General features: G+C 46.7%; 1 protein-coding gene across 40 annotated transcripts in view; it reads right to left on the bottom strand.

Moving 5' to 3' along the window:
- Nucleotides 1-24027, bottom strand: part of ANK2 (ankyrin 2) — a 1645279-nt gene that overhangs the window by 512513 nt on the left and 1108739 nt on the right. For 32 of the 40 annotated variants that reach the window (XM_069630993.1, XM_069630997.1, XM_069630984.1 and 29 more), the window contains 3 exons: nt 18144-18167; nt 10883-10981; nt 5204-5302 (listed from right to left, as the gene is read on the bottom strand). In XM_069630993.1, the coding sequence (XP_069487094.1) occupies nt 5204-5302; nt 10883-10981; nt 18144-18167 (222 nt within the window). The remainder of the gene's footprint in view (nt 1-5203; nt 5303-10882; nt 10982-18143; nt 18168-24027) is intronic. The other 8 variants (XM_069630987.1, XM_069631014.1, XM_069631001.1 and 5 more) reach the window with 1 other exon arrangement.

The following is a 24027-nucleotide window of genomic DNA, read 5'->3' as shown; positions in this document are numbered from 1 at the left end:
AATGAGAATAAAGGGAAGGGGAGACAAACCTACTATGCCTTGGGAGTGTTCAGAACGTGCAAGTGCAGAGGGGGCGGAGGTGAGACAAAGGTGCTTTTGAAGCTCATGGAGAAGTGCTCAGGGTAAGTGCTAAGAAAAGGAGAAAGTAAGTGCAACCACACATGTGTAGGGTGTGCCCAAGTAAGTGCAGCAGAAAGACAGCGGCTGGGATGAGAGATATTGGGTGTCAAGGCCCTGAAGACACATAAGGGCCCTGCACATCAGTCACATCAGCCTCTTATGTTTATTTTTAATGGTGCCAGACCTCCCTAAACCAACATATTTGACATCCAATACTTCTGGCTGGGACACATGGTCACATGCAGGGGTTCTTTAACCAAAACGAGGTTAGAATTGCTGGTGGTCATAGTATTTTCACCCTGACCAGAAAAAGTCCTTATAGGATAAGATCAGATCAGACAATAGTTTGTTTTGGTCTCAAAGCCACGAAAGCTGCACAACAGATAATACAATACCAAAGGTATGAGTACAATAGTTTGAAAGAAACCTATTAAAAATAGATCAAGGGTTTTCATAACAGCTCACAAAATGCAATAGATATTTCACTCTTGGTCACAATTTCCCATTTAAAATCATGAAAACGAACACAAATACACACAAATATAAAATTACGTCGACAAACATGTGCTTGCTCCTAAAATCCTCCTTCTAAGTTTCCAAGCCCTACTGATAAAATGTGACACTGCAAAGACGTCAGGAGGGCATCTTGTGCTCTTAAACCCATCACATGCATGGCCCCATGTCACTGCTCTCGTACGATACAAAATCGGCATCAACCCGAAATGTGCAAAATACAAGGACATTTAAAAAGGTAGTGAGTTGTTGTGAAGTGAACACACTCCTCTGCGCTGTAAGTTCAGTAGCCCCAGGGCGCCGCGCGCTCTGGAATAACGGGAGGCACACCCGTAGCTACCATTTTAACAACCTCCCCCGGTGCCCGGACACATCTTTTCCCCTCCCATGTCCAGCCCCCAGCCTAGTCCCGCCTTCCACATAACGATGTGGATTGAACGTAAACATAAACATGACATGAGTCACACACTGGATTTCAGATGGACAATAAAAACAGTATTTATAAATAGAAGAGAACTTTCAACCTGAAGTGAACTCTTCTGGGCGAAGAATACATGTAATAAATAAAACGGTAGCAGCAGTAGACTCAATACGGCTGAAATAGACTTCCGGGTCTGGGGAGTCCTTTAGTGACAGGTGGCCTATGAACCTAATATAACTGCAGCGTGTATGCATCAGGTTATCCAGCTTCCTTCCTGTCAATGCATTTTTGACTGCAGAAATGTCCTGATTTGAGGGAAAACGTGTACCTTGGAGCAGGTGGGCGAAACTTAACGTTTCAAAGGTGTTTTTATTTGACTAAACCACATCCAGGATTTGCCTCCATCTTTTCAGAAAATGTCCCATAGAGTGGACTTAATATTTTTTAATTCTTCATGCCTATGCAGACGTAACAATGGCAAAATGTAGTGCTAGTGGTAGGGAAGCAAAACAGTTTTGTAGGACGTTTGTTTCAATCGATTGCATGTTGTGCACCTGTTGGAATCCCTGCAATTTGCATCCGGACAATGCTGCCGCTGATGCCTGGGCTTTCAAAGACACCAGTCATCATAAGTGATGCACCATTACCCTAGACTGATATCTGCAGATAGCAACGCGCCACTTTGCCTCTTCAGGACCGCTTCACTTGAAGAGATCCGCAGAGCCTACGGCAAATTGCTTGAAAGTCTGATACTTAAATAGTTGAAACAATTGACTTGTTTTTGGAGGCTGGTTCTACAACACGCCATGACTACTTGTGTAACTAAGTTGATTTCAATTTCTTTCTCTACAGAAAACTTGGAGATTATCTGAAATGTTCTATTGAGTCCAAGAGGCACGTTAGAGATTACAGAGGCATCACCAGCATATAGGTTGAATGCCTACCTTCCTTTTGCTGATTATTGGTACATTAGAGTTTACAATCTTGATTGCCAAGTCATTTATATATAAGAGAAACATAAGTGGTGCCAACATGCAACCCTATCGTACCCATTTGTAATCTCAACTGGCTTAGTATCTTCTCCGTTATACCCCATCTAACCACAGCAGTATTATTCATACATAGCCTCTTCGTTGCATTTCATAAACTAAGCGGTACCCGCATTTGGACTAAGATATCCCACAGGATTTCTGTATATACCTTATCGAAGGCTGATCAGAGATCGATAAAGGCACATAGATAAATTCCTTGTCTGAGTATACAGATTTATGTATAATCAAATACAGATAAAAGCCGTGATCTACAGTACCCATCCCCTTTCTAAAACCTTATAGGAAATACTAGGATATATTTGCAGAACCTCAGCGGTACTGTTGGGTGTGGATGAATCTGGTCCAGTAAGCTTGGGCAGCAGAGCCAAGGGACGCTTGTGTTAGGAAAAGAGTCACCCAGCCCTTAATGACTGCATGCTGTGCTGTGGATGAGTACTGCAAGTGTTGGTGGTCACGGCAGCGAGACCAGTGGCTACCCCCTTATAAAGGGAAATTCTGCCACCCGCTGGTATCCAATGTAGCGGATATCTAATGCGATTCTCCCCTCCCCTCACCCCTGAAGTCCCGGAATTCCTTCTCCTCTCCTTAGAGGGGCTTTACAACGGCAACCCCCTGCAGCCTCTTGCCGCTGCTAAAGCCGTATGACCTTCATGTACGCAAATAATGAACACGCAGCAGTAATGGGTCAAGCAATAGAAGAGCGTCACACACACGTGGCGAGCTGCTAGCCTATAATGGTTATGAATGGCTATGTGGAATAGGAGCCTGTAGGGCAGAAACCCCAAATGTAACCACAGTGCACACATATGTGCGAGCAAAGACGTCACAACATTCTCGGTGTCAAAAGAGCACATACTCCATCTTAAAGGAGCTTCAACATGCAGGCAAGGGAAAAAAAATCCAGGATAGACACTTTAAAGAAAACCAACTAGAGTATAAGACCCCATTTAGGTCTGGATTTCAGAAGCCCCTCTCACGAAGTTGCCATGAGGTGTCTGAAGGGAATGATAATTATTTCAGGTTGATGTGATGACCCTCAAGGTTTGAAAATCTACGATTGAACCCAGCCCTAAATGGGGCCATATTATGAGCAAATGACCAAGCGTGTCATCCTACTGTGAGACAGAAGGTCTGCCATTGGAAACAGGAGATCACAGGCTGGTCCTTCTGCGTGGGACAGGCATGGGTCATAGCGTTACACAAGCCGCTAAAATGTTGCCCGCGCTACAAAAAGTGAGTCTAATACATTTAACCTACAGTGTCCCTTGAACATTCTTTAATTTTTATGTGTCAGAGAATCGGCTCGTTGAAACGTTTCACTTTTAAAAGAAAATGAATCTAAATGGAAATCACCAATTTGGAATTTAGCATTAAACAGTGGGACTAGTATGGCCTCCCCACCTTTGGCTGATATGGTAATGAGGCGCAGAGAGATCAAAGAGATTGCTTAGAATTACGCAAAGTTATACAATGAGGAGTAAAGATTAGACCCCAGAATCCCTGTTTCCAGAGCCAACAAGGTAGTCCATAGACTGTGATTCCGGTCACGGTAGAAGGCCTAAGGCCCGGGGACACATTCCATATGAAACTATGGGAAGATGAAGGCAAGATTCCCCGGAAGTTGAGATGGGGTCAGAGTTGATGGAATTCCTGTGAGTGCTCAGAATGTAGATCATGGAGTGAGTAGAGCAGAAAAGAGACAGCGGGGATGAAGTTCAACACTCTGGTAATTGGCAGAAGCGGGTTAGTTTCACTGGAGTGGGTGAGGCGACGGGGGAGAAATGCTGTGTTAATCTGTAAGTGCAGCACACAAGCAGCATGCAACAGAAAACCTACCTGCTGATCAGTCTACAGTACATACCCACGGCCATAGCAAAGCACAAGGCATGCAGGCAAAGCAAGAGAAAGGGGAACAAAAAGGAGGCACCAGGACCAGGCGTCATGAAAACTGGCACAAGGAAACCACAGAAAGCACACCAACGACAAATCAGGAGGGGGAGGGATCTCAAAAACAAGACGCAAAGCGATCTCTGCCGCAGAAAAGCGGGAAACGCAAAACAACTTGAACAAGACTGAGCAGAGAGCAGGGGGCATGCTGGTCAGCTTATGCGTGGTTCTATGGCAAAGGTGCCAGGCTGATGGAGGACATCTTGCTGCAGTTTAACTACAGACCGTTCCCTACACTCTGCCTATAACTTAACAGGTACAGTGCACTTGCAGTTCAACTGCTGCAGCCTAACTACAGTCCAATTAGTGAAATCAGCCAGCAGCAGCCCACAAGGGACGAGAAGCACTTTGCTAAGAGAAATAGGGCTTCTCCAGATAACTGATGGTTGTCCATTAAAGCTAATGCGCTCTTCCTAAAACACTTCTAGAAACTTCAAACATACAAACATGTACATCCTGTTTCTGCTCTATTGTGTAAAGGTAGTAGAGTGCTGCTGGGTTTCAACGTGGGGTTTCAAAATCATGTTTTTCTTTAAGATTTATAAATGGGATAGTATGAGTGGGTGTCTCAAAGCGGTACACCGTGATTTCAATGAATTCACAATAATCAATCACTTTTATGACGAATTAAAAATAACGAAAACATATCGTTTTTTTGTTTATAGTATATATGGTGGTGAGGTAATGGATAAAAAGGGGTCGGGAGGGGGTTGTGGTGTGGTAACAAAGCTGGGGAAATGGGGGATTTGAGGGGAGACCCCCAACGTGAAAAACAAAAAAATAAATAGATATATTTTTGCTCTTTTTAATCCGCTATAAAGGTTTTCATCATTTGTTGATTCGTGAACATCACAAAGAGCCCTCAAAGCTACAAGAAGTCTGGCACATAGGGGGGTGGGTGGGTGGGTGTGTGTGTGTACGTGTGTGTACACTTTGTTTAGTCTGAGAGGTGCATTTCTATTTTTTTATACTGGTTGAACATAGCAATAAACATTTCTTTGCACAAACTGTTTTTAAACGTGATTTCGGACGAAAAGAAGCAAGATCCGATCAGTCATTGTGAGAATATGTGTAAAGATGTCGGCCATTTTGGGCTGGGTTGGCAAGAGGAATGATGAGCGTTTGGTGCCCTGGAAACTCAATCACTTACTCTGGTTTTGGCGTCAATCTGGCCACTGCGGTCCAGCAGAAGCTTCACCATGTTTGTGTTGCCCCTTTTGGAAGCCACGTGCAGCGGGGTAATTCCATTCTGAAGTCAAAGAAGGAGAGGTTAGAACACAAAGCAAGCATTACTTTCCTCGCCATAACAGCACCCAGAGACGCTGTGGTGGCCGAGGCTGCGCCTCGGCAACATTAGTAATACGTAAAGGAAACGGGCAACATTCTTTTCTAATAAGCGTAAGAGTAAGGCACGTTCTGCTGCGAGACTCCGGAATCCCTTTCCAGAGGGGGTAAAGTGTGAGGACGTGTAGTGCTCTGCAATCTTTACAATGTACTGGTATACAAACCTTGAGTTGTGCCGACTGTTCTGATAATGCTAGGTGGAGCTAATTTAGGGAGAGCAAGTTGGCGGGGTGTCAGCGACATGCACAGTGTGTGGTGACCATGAATGGAGCCCGCTAGCTGCTGCCACTGCTGCCCTGACTCTTTGGGCAAGATTCCATCTGATCCGGCGTGTGATTTCAGGTTGGGCAGGCGTGGAGGAAGAGCCCCTTATAGTTTGTAAAGGATACCTCACCTTCCAGCTCATGCACATGTGTAGGTTTTTCCCAGCAATGTGAGCTCTGGTTAGGACTACTCCGAACATGAATCTTTGACTAACAAACACCTTGTGCCTGTGAAAGACGATATTTGCATTCCAAGTTACTATCTCTAGAAATATTCCAAAAGGTGTAAAGGGCTCGTGCTTTAGTTCTTGGACTTAATCGCAGAGGTTAACGCTCACACACTGGGGTATCTTCTGTACCTACATGACATAAAGCTCAATGCTTTGGGGGACCACCTTGCTATGGCAGCCATGCCACGGGTGGTAAATGAAGGCTAGGCTGAATATACCTCTCTAGTAGGCTGTGATCCCAGTAGCATACTACTACCAGTAGGGTTACAGGATGCGGGTGGAGCACACCTGCTCATGCTACTGGTAGTATTTCCAGCCGCCTACCGGATGCTGCTGTCAAGAAACTATGCCTGACCTGTAGAGGTAGAGGCAGGGCCACGGCTCTGTTAATGCCCGACTGCTTGGTGGAGACATAGCTGTTTGGGGTTTGTTACTTTTTAATGCCATTTCAGAGCACATCATATTTTAGTGGTAATTACCGCCATATTCTGGCTGTATGATTTCGCTTCTCTTTCATTCTCTTTTTATATATGTATAAATTGACTGTGTTTATTTTTTAGTTCTTCTCTTTTATGTGTGTAGAGTTTGACTTGTTGAAGCGAGGTCACACAAGAAAGAATTGCATTGATTTCTTGAAAAAAGGGATTGTCAGTGAGTATGCACACATCACAGCCAATAATGCATTTACCAACAGTAGTAATTGGTCCAAAAGCATTACCCAAGCAGAATGCGTTCTACAGCTGACACATACTTCACCCGCCCCTAATGAGCAGTATTTTACCTCTGGCAGTACATAATGAATACCACGCGTGGTTTTCATGCTGCAGCTTCTGTAATGAGGCCACTAGTCCACAGAAACCACAAGCCTTCTAAAATCATTCCTCAGATAAATTGTGTATAATTAAAAATATCCGGAACATGGAATCGTTTCAAAATGATTATTGGGCATGCAAGATACTAGGAACATGGTGACGTGCATTCGCCATTGGCACTCTAAGCACAGAGAACATGGATCAAGGTCAAAATGACTATGTTAAAAAAATGTAATTGCCACTGATCCAATTCTTTCTAGGTATTGCAAGAGGTAAAGTGCAAATCCAAAGGGCAAAAATTCATTTTGAGTTACATGTGTGAAGTGTGATGTTAAAGACTGCAATATTCATCGGATCGAATGAGGGGAGCTGCATTGCTGACAGTGGAGTGGGACGGTCAACAGATCGAGTGAGGGGAGCTACGTTGCTGACATTGGAGTGGGGGTGGTCAATAGATCGAATGAGGGGAGCTGCGTTGCTGAGAGTGGAGTGGGGTGGTAAATAGATTGAATGAGGGGAGCTGCGTTGCTGACAGTGGAGTGGGGCTGGTCAATAGATCGAATGAGGGGAGCTGCGTTGCTGATAGTGGAGTGGGGGTGGTCAATAGATCGAATCAAGGGAGCTGCATTGCTGACAGTGGAGTGGGGACGGTCAATAGATCGAATGAGGGGAGCTGCATTGCTGACAGTGGAGTGGGAGGGTCAACAGATCGAGTGAGGGGAGCTACGTTGCTGACATTGGAGTGGGGGTGGTCAATAGATCGAATGAGGGGACCTGCGTTGCTGACAGTGGAGAGGGGGGGTAAATAGATCGAATGAGGGGAGCTGCATTGCTGACAGTGGAGTGGGGTGGTCAATAGATCGAATGAGGGGAGCTGCGTTGCTGACAGTGGAGTGGGACGGTCAACAGATCGAGTGAGGGGAGCTACGTTGCTGACATTGGAGTGGGGGTGGTCAATAGATCGAATGAGGGGAGCTGCGTTGCTGACAGTGGAGTGGGGGTGGTAAATAGATTGAATGAGGGGAGCTGCGTTGCTGACAGTGGAGTGGGGCTGGTCAATAGATTGAATGAGGGGAGCTGCGTTGCTGATAGTGGAGTGGGGGTGGTCAATAGATCGAATCAGGGGAGCTGCATTGCTGACAGTGGAGTGGGGACGGTCAATAGATTGAATGAGGGGAGCTGCGTTGCTGACAGTGGAGTGGGACGGTCAACAGATCGAGTGAGGGGAGCTACGTTGCTGACAGTGGAGTGGGGGTGGTCAATAGATCGAATGAGGGGAGCTGCGTTGCTGACAGTGGAGTGGGGGTGGTAAATAGATCGAATGAGGGGAGCTGTGTTGCTGACAGTGGAGTGGGGTGGTCAATAGATCGAATGAGGGGAGCTGCGTTGCTGACAGTGGAGTGGGGTGGTCAATAGATCGAATGAGGGGAGCTGCGTTGCTGACAGTGGAGTGGGGATGGTCAATAGATCGAATGAGGGGAGCTGTGTTGCTGACAGTGGAGTGGGGACGGTCAATAGATTGAATGAGGGGAGCTGCGTTGCTGACAGTGGAGTGGGGGTGGTCAATAGATCGAATGAGGGGAGCTGCGTTGCTGACATTGGAGTGTGGGTGGTCAATAGATCGAATGAGGGGAGCTGCGTTGCTGACAGTGGAGTGGGGGTGGTAAATAGATTGATGAGGGGTGCTGCGTTGCTGACAGTGGAGAGGGTGGTCAATAGATCGATGAGGGGTGCTGCGTTGCTGACAGTGGAGTGGGGCGGTCAATAGCCCAGACAGGTTGCTCCATTGTGTTAGTGGCTGTGGTCAACCATGAATGTGGTTTGACTAGAAATGATCTTGAAAAAAGGCAGATTATTTGTTTGCCTTTTAGGCTATGCTGTCTGGTCTGTATTGTGTTTGTTTAAAACAAGAAAAAGCAAAACATAGCGGGCAAGGAGTGCCAATTTGTAGTCTGTCAAAGTGTGTTTATTAACCAGCTTGTTGATGTCACTCATTTATTGAGCTGGTTCCAAAAAGGTTGAAAAGATGTCACACTGTGAGGTGTCTTGAGGGTCTTTTTCCGAGTATTTATATGCCAAAGTGACAATAACAGAGTATCAATGATGTTTTTTTTTTTTAAAGATGGTGACAGCTGAGGCCCCTTCCAGATTCTCGAGGAACCTCTCGGTTAGTTATTGACCAGCTGTCAGTCAATCGGTTCTGGAATGTAGGCACTGCACCATTGTCTCTGATTTACAAAGGGCGTTAAATGCTCTTCCCAAGGGCACAACACCATTGGGCTGACTGGACTCCAGCTGCCCCCGAAATTCTGGACCACCCTACCTTCAGAGCTGTCATGAGCAGCACGAAAAGCAGACGAGTCCAGGTCTGGATAATTACTTTCCTTTTGTTCTCAGTATTGCTGTTCTTAGGGATGGGAAAAACAATGGGAAAATCAATGGGAAAACGCTCTGCAAATGAGTCCCAATGTGTGTAAAACAGAACCCCCCCCTTTAAAGATTAGTTTATACCCATGATGTTCTCTAGCTTGACATGCAAAAAAGGGTTTGCTTTTATGTGATATAAATGTTCCTAACACCCTGTCTTACAGCTAGCTGGAGGTTTATGACATATACCAGGTGACCCTTTACACAATTTATTTGAGAGTGGGGGACATATTATGATGAAGCATAATAAATATATATAAAATGTACATTTAGAAGCGTCATTTTTTGCCATGCCATATTTTCATTTATTTGTATGGTGGAGAGGTGGCACGGAACGAAATGGCCCTTTCTGCAACCGCCATCCTCTCCGACATACAAATAAAGGAAAATATGGCATTAACTCCAGCATGATATTTTAATGCCAGCGTAAATGCTCTGGGTTCTTATGGAATCTGAATGCTTTTTACACTAGCTAAAAGCAGGCAGATTCCAAAGGAATCCATTGCGAAAGCTGCCTGGCGTGCATGCATGCATACATGGCATGTGGTATTTACTCAATTTCCACTGGAAAGTGAACAAACTAAGGGGGTAATTCATGAATTATTTGCGCCGAAAAAAACGTGATTTGTGCCCCTTTCTGCTCGCAAATCCTTCTTTAACAAATGGGGATTTGCAGGCAGAATGGCGCACAAATCCCGTTTTTTTCAGTGCAAATAATCCATGACGTACGGGCGATGGCGCTTGCATTTACACCTTTGTTTTGCACTTCATAGCACAAATAGCTAAACATGCATGCAGGGGACTTGTTTGCCCGTAAGGGCAAGCATGACAGGTCCCCTCCATCCAATTTACATTTTTTAAGTAAAAAAACCCTATTGTTTCAAGTGTTGTAAGCACACTGCTGTGCATCCCTTTAGGAAAACGGGAATGGGGCACCATCCAAGAACCCACCCACACAAAGTCTCCGAAGGTAGCCCCTCCCCTACCATGTGATGCATTCGTCCCTCCCCCCCACACCCCCACCCCCGCCACCCCACAAAGTTACGGTTTTGTTGCACCCCTGGGTCTTCCCTTAGGTATAGGCTGTCGCCTGCTGCTCAGGTAAATTACATTGGGAAATGGGGCATTGATCAGCCATTGTTGCACGTGTGTTGGACTAACGAAGTATTGATCTATGGAAGCATCACACAGCATCAATCCCACTCAAAGTAGCGACAGACATGATGCTGTACACAGTCGCCTCAGAGCAGTACTTTTAGGGATGTAGAAAAGGTATGGGTTTCCCTGTTTAGCATATTAGGGTTCTTTTTTGGTCTTACTTGTTAGCTGGTCATTTCCCTGTTATGTGTTGCAGCTCAAGGGGTAGATGGCATGTACCCCTCTATAGGATGGGGAAGCGCCTGCGTGGGTCCGCCCACGCTTTCGATAATTAAGAAGAAGAAGAAGAAGGCATGTATCCCATTGAGGCGAAGAAGGCTTTCAAGTGAGCGGACATATTCTGAGGTCTGACATTTCAGATGTCTTCAAGGATGGCTGATTTTCGGTGTCTAATTGACGAAAATGGCCTTCTGCTAATCCCCAAAAGAATGTTCACATTTCTTTGAACTGAGCACATAACATTAAATAACAGGGACCCAGAGATGGGACTGGAAGCTTCCCAGAAGCCACCCAGCATGCCGCGCCACAGCGCGGCGACCCAGACTCTGATTCCGCTGCCCGAAGGAACAGGAAGAAAAGAGTCAGGAAGTGTTACCCTGGCGGTGAAGTCCACGGCGGCGCCTCGGTTCAGCAGGAGCGTGGCCACGTTGACGTTTCCGTAATGTGCAGCTATGTGCAGGGGAGTGAATCCACTCTACAAGGGGGCAGAGACAGAAAGGCCAAAGGTTAATCAATGACATTAACAATATGACGTCAGCGGGGTATTACAGGTTGTTCATTCGGGCAACAGGTTGGCATTTAGTTCTGCCAAGCTTGGCTGATCAGCAACGAAAGGTAAGTCATGCAAAACACAAGGAATCTGTTAAAACATCCAAGTCAAGCAGCCAATGGTGAGGTGACAGACTGAAAGGGGCGGGCGAGGAAGAACACAAGGAGGAGGTTATTACTAGGCGCTTCCATGTCATTTCAACAAAGTAAATTACTGCAATGTCATTTACTTAATTGAAATTACTGCACCAAAACACTTTGATTTTTGGGGAGGGGGCCTTCCTCCCAATGCCCCCCCTCCGCTTCACTACCACCTCCACCACAAACCCCTTCCCACCCCCCTTTTACCCCATACCCCCAAATAGATATATATTTCGAAGTGTTGGCGAAGTAATTTCCACTAAGTAAATTACATCGAAGTAATGGACTTTGTGCAAACAACAGGATACCGACTGAGCCAATGCCCGCCACTGTTACAGGAGACCGTACGGCATAAGCCATAGGAAGTTACGTGCAGCCTTACCCGTCACGAGCGGCAACAGAGTATCTATTCGCAGCTGGCTAACAAAGAGGCGGGAATCGTAGAACCTTCCTACACCCACCTCCCAACCACTGATGACGAGGAAGCGGATGTCAGACAGTGCCCCTTCTCTCTCTGGCAATGCCCACCGTGGAGAAAGAATGGGAACGAGTGCCACTGCATCCCTCTCCCATTCTCTGGCTTGCCCGTAGCTCTTAGTGACCCAAACTCCAGCAGCCAAGAACTGTACCCCAGTGTAAAGCAAACAGGTCCAGAACACAGGAGCTGCTGTAGGGGGTGCCAATTGTGTTGCTAACTAGAAATTCTGTGTTATTTTGTTCCGGTGGTGGTATATTACAAACAAGGAATGAGCCACTTGTCCTGTGAAATTGTATTATTTTTTTTGTGTTTCATTTTTATATGGTTCATCGAAGTGAGCACATTTGCATTACACAAATGCACAAAACCAAGGGTCATCCAGTACAATTTGATACCACAATGTGGAACATTCTCCTATGCAGTGTAGCACCATTGGAGCAAACTAACTCAGAAATGCACTTTAAAACCACAACCTTAATTTGCTCCACTGTTAACTGCTGTATGCAACCCATCCCTTTGAGAGCTTGCCACGCTTTGCACTTGGTGATTCTAATTATACACAGTGCAACCTGTACTTCTCTTGACCCTGCGAAATCTACATGTTCATTGGCTGTTTGTCAAAGGACTAAGTTCTAGGTTTCCTGATAAGCCCACAGCCATTTCTTACAGGAAGCCGCAACCCTACTAACCGCTACAGCAGAACACAGATGCATGTCCGCCTGTTGTGACCAACCTCTGAAGAAAACATGACTCTCAAAAATCCGCAACTATGTCATTTTCTTTAGTGCATTGTTTGTGGGAGGGCTATATTGCCTCTCTGAACCCTTGTTGGACAGGACACGGGGAGTCCCACCTTTGGGTGGGTGGGTTTGCAAAGCAACCTAAAACAAGTGTATTTTCTCCACCGTGGGGACCTCAGGATGTGGCCATCGTTCCCACCAACCTACATCATATTTACATGGGCAGCAGACTTGGTGGTCCTGAATAATTCCCACTGCCACAAGTCTACAAAAGGTTGTACAGGCTTAGACACTAAGGAGAAGAACCCTAAGCTTTTCCTCTGGGCCATATCCGTACAGGGATCAGATATGGACATTCAGCATAAGGTGTGCAGGAGGCTGATTGGCATCCAGCGACAAAGGCAATAGAAAAGATGCATTCAAACGTTCATCCAATGGAAGTCGACGTTGAAGACGCCCCTCAGCTGACGCATCATTTGATTAACGGCAAGATCGCATTTTAGTAAAATTAGCATTTCATGCATGCATTTTCATTGGACACAGAATCACGTTTGCATCAACTGAAAGTAAGCCCTGCTCCCCCCACCCCCCACTCCCGCTCCCGGGTCCCACGTGCTTCCGTAAGTGACTATGCCTGCTCGCACGTGCTTCTCATTCCATTGCTAGCTCTTCAATCGCTGAGTTAATTATATTGGCGATCCAGCTAGCTGCATAATCAGCAGTGCTAAAAATAGAATTGATATATGCCCGGACACCCTGGCTTTTCATTGTCAGGAAAAATCTGCTTTCAGCATGCCGTAGCGCAAGCAGTAACGCGGTGCCCACGCCTGTTGCAATGCTTCAGCGTGCACGGCAGCACTGCAATGCACAGACCCCCAAGATATGGCGTCTAAATAGCATTCCGACACCAGCAACTTGTCGGGATAACGATGGCAGGTGGGGGTGCTGCCACCCGCGGTGGGGTTTCCAAAGGCTTTTGGAAGGCGTGGATACAGCGATCTTAGCCTGGTTGCTAGGCGACCATAATAGTCAGAGGAGGTGGCGGAGGCATGTCCCTGACATCACACAGCTTGGTGCTGTGGGATCCCAGCAGCATGGTGTCACCCTGAACGCGGAAGCTTATGAGCAAGATCTAGGTCCCCCCGACAGCCTGGGTCACCCCCTTGAGAAAGCTAGACAAGGCACAGTGTCTTCAGCCCTCAATTCACCCCACGTTCCTTCCCCATCTGACCCATGTTAAAATGGCAGGACACCACCCATGAGACAGCACGACAAAGCGGGCAGTGGAGTGGCAACTTTAATAATGGTGGATGACTACCTGGGACCTTTGCAATGTTTGCCCTAGTGCTGATGCAGAGCGGTTTGCTTTTGTGCAAATAAATGTATTCTTCCCATGCATTTCTGCATCGGGGCAATGTTTGTAGTCAAACTAATTCTGATAACGTGTGATACCATGCACATGGATGTGCATAATGATCATGTAGTGAGGACCAGTACTTTCAACATCGCTGCCATCACTGGAAGCCTTTTTTGCTGGTCTGTGAGCAATTTGACCATCCACGCGGTGGGTGTGCGCTTGCATGGGCTTTTTGAAATTTTAAATGAAATTGAATAATGGTAGATCAACCTCTGGAAAAAGTGTGGGGCTAATCCACACACATTTTCCTCTGCTCATTGCACGACATAGCATGGACCCGTGTACACTGGGTGGACACAGTCTACAGGCGCAGCGCCACCTGTCATATTTAGCTGGGATCGGACGATGCATCTCCAGAAGGGGGAGGACCATACTTTCCCCCTGCCATGGCCAGCGTAATTAACTAACAAATACTCCAGGGATCCACCATGTCCTTTTGCTGGGCCCTGTATCTGGTGGCAGCAATTTCGCATACTAATCGGAATGTAATTCAAACAGGCCCACGTGGGGCCTGGCTACAGAGGCTAACAAAGGAGACGGGAAACCCCAACAACCTTTCATATGCAACTGTGTCAACCTGATGCCAGTCCCGCCCTCAGTATTGATTGACAGTGAAATGTCATGTCTGGGACTGCGTGTTTACAGTAGTCATCTCACAGGGGGACCCAATTCAGAAGTATTTGGTTTGACGGAGTCAGAAAGTCTTATCTTGCTGCAACTTCAAGTGAGCCATGCTGCTTTAATCAGGAACCACAGAGAGCTCCATTAACCAGAGGGACCTTTTGATCCACAGCAGACAGGAAGATGGGTGGGAGTTAGTATTACATGTTTTCACCCTTTTACCTTTTCTGTTGCAAAGCACTCTGGCTATGACCTCACTCATACAGGAGATTTTTGATGGAGACCCAGAATTGGTTCATTAAGTTAGGCTTAGCTTGTGTGGCCCATTTGGCTTTAAAAGAGGGCTGAACCCCTCTTTTGGAAGATCATCTGAAGACTTCACAAGGAGTAGCAAGAAGAACTCATCATTGGATATTGGCTGAAGGTACAGTCTGCCTTACATCTTCCGCCAGTAAAGGAAGGACCAGACCTCCAAAGAGGGAACCAAGATCCCTCTCCTAAACCTTTTCCAGGGAACATAGGGAGATAAAGGCCTCAGAGGACCCTCTAGCTGCTTCAGATCTGGTACCCAACCAACACACAGTGTGCCCTGCACTGCAGCAAGCTCCCTGGACAGGGAGTGCCAGAAGGTCTCTGAACCTAAAACCAAGGACAAGGCAGCTGCCTGCAACACACTCCTCAGCTTTGGGCCGTCTGCCTCACATGACGACACACGCCCATTGAAGAAGTTGGAAGAGGTGGCTTTCTGGGCATCTACTAACATCTGCCTAAAAGGACATTTTCGAGCCAGTCAAGTTCCTCAAGCTGCCACTGATTGCATCACTGACCATTGTCAAGCCGCAGTCGCTTAAAGACATCAGAGATGTCTCGACCAGTGCTTCAGAACCACCGGCCAGCTCTGAGACAATAATTCCTGACCCTGAGCCGCTGTGACGGCAAGCCTACCGCCATTTGTCCAGCTTCGATCGCCGAACCAACTTGCGGCCGGATACCCGCAGCTGACTCCCATTTTGAACTCTGTCACAGAAGCATGTAAAGCACCTTGAAGCTGAGTAGACCCTGTCAAGCACCAAAAACACCTACTGCACAAGGTACCTTGTGCTTCTGTCCCCCTGGTCCTTCCTGGGAGGCCCCTAGAGACATATTAAGGCCCACTGCTCCCTTTGTGCTGAAGTCAAGTAACCTTAAACTGTAGTGGCTAATAGCCATACCGACTACCCTCCTGTCAGTATCCCGAGAGCATCCCTTTTTCTTCTTTGAAACTGTCTGTTCTCTGCATTCCTTTACAAGGTGGGTTGTATTTCGCAGTGTTGCTTGAACCGTCTCTGGTGATAATAATAAAGTAGATATTGTTGTACAACCTTGCCTGGACAGTCCCTTTTATCATTCTACCACAGGACCGTCTGACATCCCGTGGAGGAGCTCCTAACTCTTGGAGCAGGTGGTTGTTATATTGGCCCACCAAGGCATCTGTCTGTACTCTCCAATGGCATGCCTGCAGCCATTCCGCTGTCACCTGGCCCATGTTATCCCAGGCGTCTGGGCAGGAGCTGGTAGCAGCACGCCCTCCCTAGATAAGTAGGAAGGTGGGTGGCGACGGACTGCTTGCACATCTCGGGAGAAGAGAAGGGGTGCACTAGATGGGCAAGCATGGCAAGTAGTTGGGTTTCAGCACCAACTAAAAAAAGGTAACCACCTCCTTTTGATTACCTCAAAAGCTTAAGAAAAGGCCAACGTGACAGTGCGCAAGTTCAGAATATTTTCTTTCAATTTTCTGTTAGGATCTCATGTTATTAAAGCAAAACGTCTTGAATATTTTAGTTTGAGTGATACCCCCTGCATTACATTTCCATAACTAGAGGCATGATATATATTAATATAATTTCTTTGCGGGAGCATGGGGGGGGCGTTCTCCAGCTCAATTTCAGGAAGGTCTTGACTTATCAGGAAGCATGCCTACTCCTGGCATCCCAGCTCACAAGATGCTGGATCGGTCATTTTCCTCTACAAGGAAAAGTGTGCACAGAAGCAGCTGCATTAGGATCTCAGTAACAGGGGTTCCGGCAACACGTCATTTTGGGGATTGCAAGCTTTACAGTTTAGATATTAAGACTAAGGGAAAGTCTGCAGTCATCCTACCTGTTACAAAAAGCTTGTGAAATGCCTGGGTGCTTCTCTTGGCATAGCTGAAGATATCACCTGATATCTTCTGTTTTTAAGAAAATTAACATATGGATTGGATTTGTTAATTAAAGCATTTGAAACGTGCACAAGGTTTCGGCATGCCAAATAATGATGTCCACATGTTTAGAGGTAATCTGCGTGTTATACCGGTGGTCCCAAGGCAGGCATTGGACCAGAAGAGAAGCTCTAGCAAAACTAGTTTTGCCAAAACACTGTTCGATGGAATTGGGCCAGAACAAGATAGTGTCAAGCTCTGGAAAAGTTGGTCTTGCCAAAGCACTGTTCCATGAACCCTGCGGCCCAAACCCTTTGAGCAATCTAGCCCAGCATTCTGCAAGGTATTCTCCTGGGCTGGGGCTCCCTCTGTCATCTTGTGCTTCAAGAAACCTGAGGTGAGTGAGTCATTTGGTAGCTCTCTCCAGAAATAGCTCAGGGCCCACTTCCAAATACAGAAACTCTCCAAATGCGTATACATGTCTTGTTGTTTATGGAATGTGTCTATTAGGGTGAGTATTGTAACAAATGAAATGAGCAGCGAGCACAGTTTGCATTGCTTGCTCAGAAGGGTTTCATGCTTGAATCACTGTCACCAAAATGTTTCCAGTATGCAATTCTGTGGTCCCTCTTAATTTACCAACATGCTCTTTTGTTTTTATGCAAATCACCAGGACTTTGTCCCTTCGCCAGGTGCCCCCAGCTGCACTTAATTTAGTTCCTTGTGGAGATCATGTGCTGCCTAACCTTGGCTGAGGCAGCAGCCCTCCCCCAACCCATGTTACTCCGACAGCCCCCACGAGGCCCATCACAAACCGAGGGGGGTCCCACTTTTGTCAATTTCCAGCACTGGGTAGTCAAATGTTTACAGTATGCCTATTACCCGAGGAGTGACACAGAATTGCCCCCGTTTCCACCTCGCGCCCCACTACATCAGCCCAGACACATTCACCTGAAAATCACATTTAAGCCCAGAACTAAAGCAAAACATGTGGGGCCAGCAGGGATAGCCTACATGCCGGAAGGCGCCTCGATTCAGGTAATGAATCGAGGGTACTGGGAAGACAATGGCTGCTGTTGGATTGCCTAGGCTCTCGCGGGTGTTTCTGGGTATTATGTGAATAGCTTTAATCAAAGCCCTGTCTTTCCACCTGCCTTGGCATTGCGAACACAAGAACCCTGTAGTGTGAACAGCTCCTTTTGCCGCACCTGGAAAGAATATTTAGATTCCAGACTAGCTTATAGTGCAAACGGAGCCCATGGGGGGAAAAGAGATACGCCTACAGTAAATGGGGGTGCATTATGTGGGGTACAGGGTAGGGAGTAACAGAAAGGAAAGAGGTGATCTGTTGCATCTGTGTCCTGAATTTCATTATATATTTACACAAAGAAGAAACACGTCTGTCTCAAATGTGCCGAATGAAATAGGCAATAGAAGGTAGAGGGACATAGAACATAGAAGCACAGGAGAACAGGACAGGTAAAATGTTAGGGTCGTCTCGTGGTTCTGTACCTCTGTCGTCCTATTCACCATCATCTGAGGAAGCATCATTTGGAGAAAGAACAGATATTAGTGTCACAGCAGAGCAATACCACCACAACAGCCGCACACACCGTTCCATGCGTATTACATGCGATAACAGGCTCTGTCTGGCAGTGTTCTACCAATGTATATCAGCAGCCACCCGCAACCATCAGCAGCAACACACACGTTAAACAAGGCGCCAAGAAGATACTCGCACAATGCTGGCCAGAAATAATACAAGAGATCAGATCCAGAAACAGCACTCCTGTTGGGCCAGATGTTTCCAGACGTGGGCGGGCACTCCTGGGCCCTGCCCGTGGCCTGCCTTTCGGTGCTCAGCCAAGGATAGGGCTCGCCAGGCAGGCAGCTCCGATTTAAAAAGATCCCTGTTTCTCTTCTATAATAGTGCAGGCAAGCGCAAAGATCATTTTATTGGATGCTCATTACTAGTGGTTAAAGCCTTGGCTTAATTCGAAAAATCTAATCAGAGGTGGTAAAATGCCACCCCTGTGCATGCTGCCCAGCAGCAAATAGGACATACTACATGTGGTATTTTGGTTCACATGAGTTCAGCATTTTCTCTAGAGTCATCAGTTTGGCCAGTGATAAGACTACCACTGGTGGTAAAATACCACTGGCAAAAATAATAGTTAATTTATAAGGCTGGTTGGTACGTGTCGTGGTTTACATTGCTTCAACTCCTTAATTACAACACGTTTGTTTAGACCATCTCTTATTTTCAGTGATAATTACCACCTTTATAAGATACCATGTTTTCTTGTGACGAGGATCGGTGGTGGTACTACTTTTACACCAGTGGTAATGCTATCTATCACCAGTGGTACTCAGGTGGGAAATCGGGGAGTGATTCTTTCGGTCTAGTGTTATTTTGGGGGCAGTCTCCTGCCAACAGTACTTATTATCACCGATTGTAGAATCAGCACTCTCTCTGCAGAATTTGGCCATTTGTGCTTCTAGAAAAATACTATAGAATGTTAAATAGTGTGCTTCTTAAAACATGTGTGCTAATGTGTAATACCATTATTTCTAAAGTCTGGGATTTTAAAATATTGGCGGATGGATGTGGGTTTAAAGATCATGAGTGTTTATTGGGAAGGTTAAGTGTAGCGTTTCCCACAACTCGACAACTATAAAGCACTGGGTTGAATGAAAGTGTAACATTTGTGCATACACCCAGGAAACATGCAAAGTGTTTGACAAGCAGTAGAATAGACAGCTGTGGCCCTATTGGATACAATATGCTGTGTGGAAAACCGCTGAGAGCAGCACATTTTGCGTCAGATCTAGCACCTTCTTGCGACTACGGGTCACCATTTGCAAATGACCCCATATGCAGATACATGCAATTCTCTGTGACCCTCTGAAGCACATGTTTAGTCCAACCAAAAAACGGTCGTACAATGTCGATACTCCCTCTCCCTCTGATAGGGAACCCGATTGGTGCGGAAGCTCTGACTGCCCAGAGTGACAGGCAGTGCCCCCAATGGACACAAGCAGTGCTTAAAGTGGGCCGGGGCCTGCCGGGCCCCCGTCCTGCCGCAACATTGGCTGGATGCATTATCCTGTCGCGGCCGCGACGGGAGATGTGCCTGCAATGAAGTCAGGCAAGCTGACAGAAGTGGCAGCCAGCCACAGTGACGCTGTGACTGGCTGCCACTTCCATCAGTCATAGTAACTGCATCTGGTGACCCCTCTTGCGAGAGAGGTCACCAGAGGCAGTTACTGTCCCTTTGTTTCCCCAGGTCCCCGAGGCGTCTTTAACCCTTGGCGAACCTGGGGATTCCTCGACATATTTCGAGGTTTATAAAAGATGGCTTTGAAAGTACACATTTCAAGCCATCTTTTATAAAGCTTTCGTAGTCAAAGCTTTATAAAAGATGGCTTGAATTGTGTACTTTCAAAGCCATCTTTTATAAAAAAAAAAGATGGCCTGAAAACTAGGCAAACCGTAGGGTATGCACACAAATATATATACATGTTATATATCTGTGTGCGTACATTACTATGGTTTGTGTACTTTGCAAGCCATCTTTTATAAACGTAGACATATGTTACATATTTCTATGTTTAGAAAATATGGCTTGCATAGTACACAAACCATAGTAAGGTACGCACACAGATATATAACATTTATATATATTTGTGTGTATACCCTACTATTTGTGTACTTTTTAGGCCACGCCCCTCCCACAAGCCACGCCCCCAAATGAGGGCCCCCACTTAAAGCCCTGGACACACGCCTCTGAGAGCAATGTCCGGTCTAGTGGCAGCATGTACGTGACCAGGCCATTGGGCCCTTTCTGTGGAACTTATCCATGAAAGGGGGGGGGGACTCCTTCATTGAGATGCTGAGGCAAATGCCCCAATGAATTGTGGAGAACCTGCAAACAATGCTCCTCAACCAACATATCATCAACGTTGTTCCAATAGAATACACAGAGTGACACACTATCACTATGAAGTCCGGCAATGACTTTAGCTATCTCATGCTAGTCCCGATGTGCGCAATCGGGCACATTCTGAGGAGACAATGGCTGCCGGCATCAACACGGTGCCCCAATAGGAGATGCCCATCTCCCCCCACTGCCTGACGATGGAAGTAAGGTTGGTTGGCACCCAGACAACATCTCAGTGTGCTGCTGGCTGGAAGGACTTTGAGGGGGTTGGTCCTCATGTAGTGGTGCCCTACACAAAACTTACCACACAGGAGAGTAGTAGCGTTGCTCTGCCACCAGATTAGTGATACGATGGCGGTTTTAGTGTGGGGAAGCATGGCATTATGCTCCTCGGTCTATGGACCAACACTCTGGAATTCCAACACTTGGAGGATCAGGAACCAGAAAGACCTGATGCAATTGTGGAAAGCACTGAAGACTCATTTGTTTAATTAAAGCCAGGGCTTATTTCAGGGACTTCGTTTCACCAAAATGCCAGGGGTAGCGGAAGTGACATCACATGACTCTTGACCTCTGACAACATCACATAAGTGATCTCATTTGACCCCACTCTGATGTGACATCACGAGAAGCGATAGAACATGACCTTTCACCCCTGTATTTAGTCAAGCAATTATTGTATAGAATTCCAGAAAGACAAATTATTTACTATTCCTAGTCTTTCTTATTTAGGGTCACCGCTCAAAGTGTTACATTTGTGGAACCCCTGTTTTTTTTTTTAACAGGCCTCAGCATAAATTCCAGCTTCTCCAGAAAGAAAGACCCACATGGCACTGGCCACATTACAAGAGCTTCAATGTAAAAAAAAAACATTTTTGAAAAAGAAAATGTATATTTTTTTGTATTTTTTTTAGGGGTAGCAAGGGAGACCACAGGGGCAGCAAGGAAAACCTCAGGGGTCGCAGTTGTGACCCCCTGGCGACCCCTAAATGACGTCCTTGGGTTATTTAGCATGATTAACCTGGCTTTCTCTTTGGAAAGGTTGACTCTTTGTTTGAGATCGGCGGCCAGATGCTGCTAATTCTGTCCGGCCGCGTGCTATAAGTAAATAAAAATCAATACAAATTAATGCTAAAATATACCAAATCAGAATGGGTGTCTACTTTCCCGTAATTATGGGTGCTGTTTTGAAAAACCTTAAATGCCCAAATAGTTACAATGTCCCAAATCACTGGTTCCCTGAAAAGGTACTCGGAAAAAATTGGTGCCCACCATATGCAAACGGCTCTTAGAATACTTAATATGAACATTAAAAATCTGGCTCTTTTTGGTGGTGGAATTGACCGAAATTGCTCCCCATGAAAGATGAAACATTTTTCAAAGAACCCAAAATAAATTAGCTGGAAGCTTGGAGGGAACTTCTAAAAACGCTTCCGTCTTTATACTTTTAAAGGAATGCGGCCTGCTTCCACTAAAATACCAACTTGAGCTTGTGAGGAATTATTAGACCATGGGCACGGGGAGTGTGCACTCGCCTGGGTGTTTTTGATATTTTTTTTAAAGAAAGGGAATGTTGGTAGATAAACCTACGGGAAATGTCTGGAGCTAATCTGCACACATTTCTCAATGCTCACTGCACAAGAAACACATAGTCAAGTGTACTCTGGGTGGGGGGGACAGCCTACCGGTGTAGTTCTCCTGTCATGTTCAGCTGGAATGTGACAGCCACGGGTACATCAAAGCATCTGAAGCAGGGGGAAGGCAACACCTTCCTCTGGCCATGGCCAGCCTAATCAAAATATCAAAGGCTCCATGGATCCGCCCTCCCTATTGTTAAGTTTTGTGTGGTGGCTGCGCATACTGATGAGAGTTAATTAAAGCAGGCCTGCGAAGAGACATGTTCACAGAACTAACACAAGGGCAGGAAGACCCAATACCTCTTTGATATGCAACGTATCAACTTGAGGCTAGCTCCCACCCCTCTGTATGATGGGCAGTGAATGTCATGCATGCAACACCTGTTTACAGTAGGCAACCCCTGCAGGGAACCCCCTTTTCAGAAGGAAGAAGGAACAAGTTACTTACCTGTAACTGTTGTTCTCCAGCATGGGTCTGGCATGGATTCACATGCTCATGAATATTCCCCGTCAGGCTGGGAATCCTTGGTAAAGAAAAAATCAGTTTCAGTTTCGTTTCTGAACTGTCTTTCTACTAGTAACCAATCACTGGTCCCTGGGTCATACTTCCCCCAGCCAATGACTGCCCTCTAGCTAAGGGCTCCTCTGGCAGGGATCTTCAGATTTGGTAGCACGTAAAGTGGCAGTAGGACCAAGTGAAGAGCCGCAGAGGGGTAGGAGGGAGGGTTCCCATGTGAATCCATTTCAGACACATGCTGGAGAACAAGTTACAGGTAAGTAACTTGTTCCTTCTCCAGCATGGGGTCTGGCATGGATTCACATGCTCATGAATATAAGAATACATAGCAGTACACACATGCACAACCACGGGAGGTGGCAAGGCACAACATTAAGCAATACATCAACTCAACATTAAGCATCTCTTACCTCTTCACCAGGCTCACCTTAAGCGAACAGGTTGCGCAGCACTGCCTGGCTGACTCTGGACTCCTCCCTGGAATCCCGGTCGATGCAGTAGAATCTCGTGAAGGTTTGCGTCGACCTCCACGTAGCAGCCCTGCAGATGTCAAGCAGGGGCACACCAGACATGAACGCCGTGGTAGCAGCGATCGCTCTGGTTGAATGGGCTCTCGGATGGCCAAGCACCGGTCGGTTTGCCAACCGGTGACAGTGCATGATGCAGCCGGAGAGCCATCTGTACATGGAAGCCTTCGAGAGGGCCTTCCCTTGGTTCACAGGTCCAAAGTTCACAAACAGCTGTGATGTCATCCAAAAACTCATTGTGCGGTCCACGTAGAACTTGAGCGCTCTAGCCACATCCAGCGAGTGCAAAGTTCTCTCAGCTGGCGACGAAGGTGATGGGAAGAAAACAGGTAACACCAAGGGCTCGTTGAGATGGAAGTCCGACGGCACCTTGAGCACGAAGGAGGTGTGCGTTCTCAGCACCACCCTAGTATTGTGAAAAGTCAAGTATGGAGGTTTAAAGGAAAGGGCCTGGATATCTCCCACTCGTCGTGCGGAGGTGATGGCCACAAGAAACGCTGTCTTCCACGACAGGAATTTCAACGGTGCCGAATGCAGAGGCTCGAATGGCAGCCCCATGAGTCTGGACAGCACCACGTTGAGCTCCCACGCCGGGGCCGGAGCCGTCACCGGCGGAAATGACCGGAACAGTCCCTTCATAAACTCCTTCACCAGGCGATGGAACCAGAGAGATGATCGCCCCGGGGTCCTGGAGTAGCGGGAGATCGCCGCTAGATGGATCTTGATGGAGGCGTGGGCCAGCCCCGCCTTGGCCAGCGACAGTAGGTACCTGAG

Source organism: Ambystoma mexicanum, chromosome 6q (genome assembly GCF_040938575.1).
Source record: "Ambystoma mexicanum isolate Mex_15411 chromosome 6q, UKY_AmexF1_1, whole genome shotgun sequence".
Classification (NCBI taxonomy): Eukaryota; Metazoa; Chordata; class Amphibia; order Caudata; family Ambystomatidae; genus Ambystoma; species Ambystoma mexicanum.
This window is presented reverse-complemented; position numbering and strand designations above follow the sequence as displayed.